This window comes from Camelina sativa, chromosome 1, assembly GCF_000633955.1.
Source record: "Camelina sativa cultivar DH55 chromosome 1, Cs, whole genome shotgun sequence".
NCBI classification, from domain to species: Eukaryota; Viridiplantae; Streptophyta; class Magnoliopsida; order Brassicales; family Brassicaceae; genus Camelina; species Camelina sativa.
In genome coordinates this window covers 22076466-22079118 of record NC_025685.1, presented here as the reverse complement: position 1 = coordinate 22079118, position 2653 = coordinate 22076466, and the positions used below count along the sequence as shown (strand labels likewise).

The 2653-nt window shown below is 37.4% G+C and overlaps 1 protein-coding gene across 1 annotated transcript in view; it reads left to right on the top strand.

Moving 5' to 3' along the window:
• The window catches only part of LOC104710712, a 9488-nt gene continuing 7603 nt past the window's right edge, over nt 769–2653 (top strand). Inside the window, exons 1-4 of the mRNA XM_010427354.2 lie at nt 769–829; nt 1215–1327; nt 1748–2267; nt 2348–2585. Coding sequence (XP_010425656.1) covers nt 1870–2267; nt 2348–2585 — 636 coding nt within the window. The 5' untranslated portion in view covers nt 769–829; nt 1215–1327; nt 1748–1869. The remainder of the gene's footprint in view (nt 830–1214; nt 1328–1747; nt 2268–2347; nt 2586–2653) is intronic.

Genomic DNA, 2653 nt, shown 5'->3' with positions numbered 1-2653 from the left:
CTTTTTGATCAGCATAATTTAAAATAAATTGCATCTCATGTTAATAATGATTAGCAAGTCATCAAGACTTAATGAGATATTTTCGATAAAATTTGTAAACAGTACAATATTAGCCAGAGAGGCCCATAGAGCTTCTTCGAGCCGGCTTGTTTTAAATTTTACTAAATTACCCCTAATTTCACCTTGGAGGGGGTGAAACGTGGGTAAGATGGTAATTTCAGTAGTTCTAGTTTCATCGCCGATCAAAAACTAACAACGAACCGAACCGAAGCGCNAATTCAGTTCTCTCCTAGGGTTTCGTATTTTAATACAGGGATTGATAATTCTTAGTTCAATGTTGATTAATTTTGCGGCTTTTGTGGTAATGAAGTTGGATTATGGTGAAAGTAATAATCTTTGTGGAGAGGAAGAGGATTAGTTCGAATTTTGTAGATAAGCTTGGAAGTTAAATTTGTTTCAAAGTGGGGGGGGGGGGGGGTTTTTTTTNTTTTGTGATTAATAGACAATGCAGATCATTTGTGATGAAGGCAACTAAAGGATTGTGCTTTTCAAATTTCCTCAGGGTTTATTTATTGGATTGGTGATTTTGGTTGTCTAATTCTGTTCGGTGCTCAACGAAGTAAGCGGAAGTGAAACTTGGAGGTGTTTTTCCAACACAGGTCTCCTAGATTCTCTGTAAGTGAAAGGATAGTTTCTGGAAGTGAGTATTTAGAATAAATTTTTCTTTGCTATTATGGATTTAAACATGGTTGTGGTAGTTTCTGTCTNTGATTTGAGTTTTTTTTTTGTGTGTGTGTGTGTTCCCTTTGCCGCGGTTTTTGATTCAGAGGTACGGGCTATTTCAATCTTTGAACTTTGATCTGGGTTATTAGGGTTTTATTGATAGTATCGAATTGTTGATTACGCTGCTTATTAAGATTTTGCTTAGTTGTTTTATGTTTGATTCAGTTCTCCCCTAGGGTTTCCTGTTTAATACAGGGATTGATAATTCTTAGTTCAATGTTGATTAGTTTTGCTGCTTTTGTGGTAATGAAGTTAGATTATGGTGAAAGTAACAATCTTTGGAGAGGAAGAGGATTAGTTCGTATTTGTAGATAAGCGTGGAAGTTAAATTTGTTTCAAAGTTGGGGGGGTGATTTTTTTGTGATTAATAGACAATGCAGATCATTTGTGATGAAGGCAACTAAAGGATTGTGCTTTTCAAATTTCCTCAGGGTTTATTTATTGGATTGGTGATTTTGGTTGTCTAATTCTGTTCGGTGCTCAACGAAGTAAGCGGAAGTGAAACTTGGAGGTGTTTTTCCAACACAGGTCTCCTAGATTCTCTGTAAGTGAAAGGATAGTTTCTGGAAGTGAGTATTTAGAATAAATTTTTCTTTGCTATTATGGATTTAAACATGGTTGTGGTAGTTTCTGTCTAAAGATCATAATGAATAACTTTTTGCTTACAAAGCCAAATATATACAATGACTGTCACTGTATGAAGGAACCAGATTAGTCTGAAACCACGTAAAGGGATTCCTGTGTTTGTGTAAAGATATTAGAATTTGGTCTTTGTTTTTTTGTTTCTTTCAAGTGTTGGGCAGTGTAAATCAAATGTTTCACTTCAGGTTCTCGCTTATTTTCATGCTTAAGTTCTACATAAAATATCTTGGGATTTGTTTGTCTTGCAAGTAATTGTACAAATGCCGTTCTCATGGAAAAGGCTTATGACACTAATGTATTATTTCCCGTTGTCACATGGCAGGTGCATCTTAAATCAATTATTTAAGAGCTTAGAAATCAGCATTTTTATGTGCTACAGCTTGTCATGCTCCACTGTGTGTTTAGTGTTTATTATAAACCATAAGACTTTCGGGAGCTGAGGGAATGTCAGCACCTGGGAAGTTTGATTATTCTTCTGGTGGGCTAGATAGGCCTCTATACAGATCTAACTTTGCCGCACAGATGGAAAGATCTAGTAGCTTTCGCGAGTCCATGGAACATCCCGTCCCATCTCATCCAAACATGTTGAGGACCACTTCATCAATAGCACAAACCGATGTAACAAATTTCTTTCAGTGTTTGCGTTTTGATCCTAAGGTGGTTGCCGCGGATCACAAATCTATTCGTCAAGGTGACTTTAAGCGGCATGTGAGTATTGCTCTTGGAATACAGGAAGATGAGTCTCCTAGTGGATCTTTGAAAGGGAAGTTAATTCCATCTCCTATACCAGAAGAGATCAAAAGATTCAAGGCTGGTCTGCGTGAAAACAATGTGAAGGCCAGGTAGTTTAACTACCACAAGTTCGTTAGTTCTGTTTGAGGTGCTCTTTTGGCTCATTTTTTTCTTTTTTTTGTGGTCACAGGGAGCGCGTAAAAATTTTCAATGAAGCTTCCTCTGTATTTAACAAGTTTTTCCCAAGTGTACATACAAAGAAGAGGTCTCGACCAGAAGGATTTTCTACTGATCGCTTGGTATCAGGACCAGGCCTTGGTAAAATGGGAATTCAGGGTCAGACCCTGGCTGGTGGTTTTGAGCCTGACCAAAAGTTGGACGAACGACCTAAAAGTGGTGTTCCAAATAAACGAACACGTACTTCCATGGTAATTCCTGATTTTTTAAATTACATCCTTTTCTGCATCAGCCGTACGGAGTTGTTATCTTGCTTCAT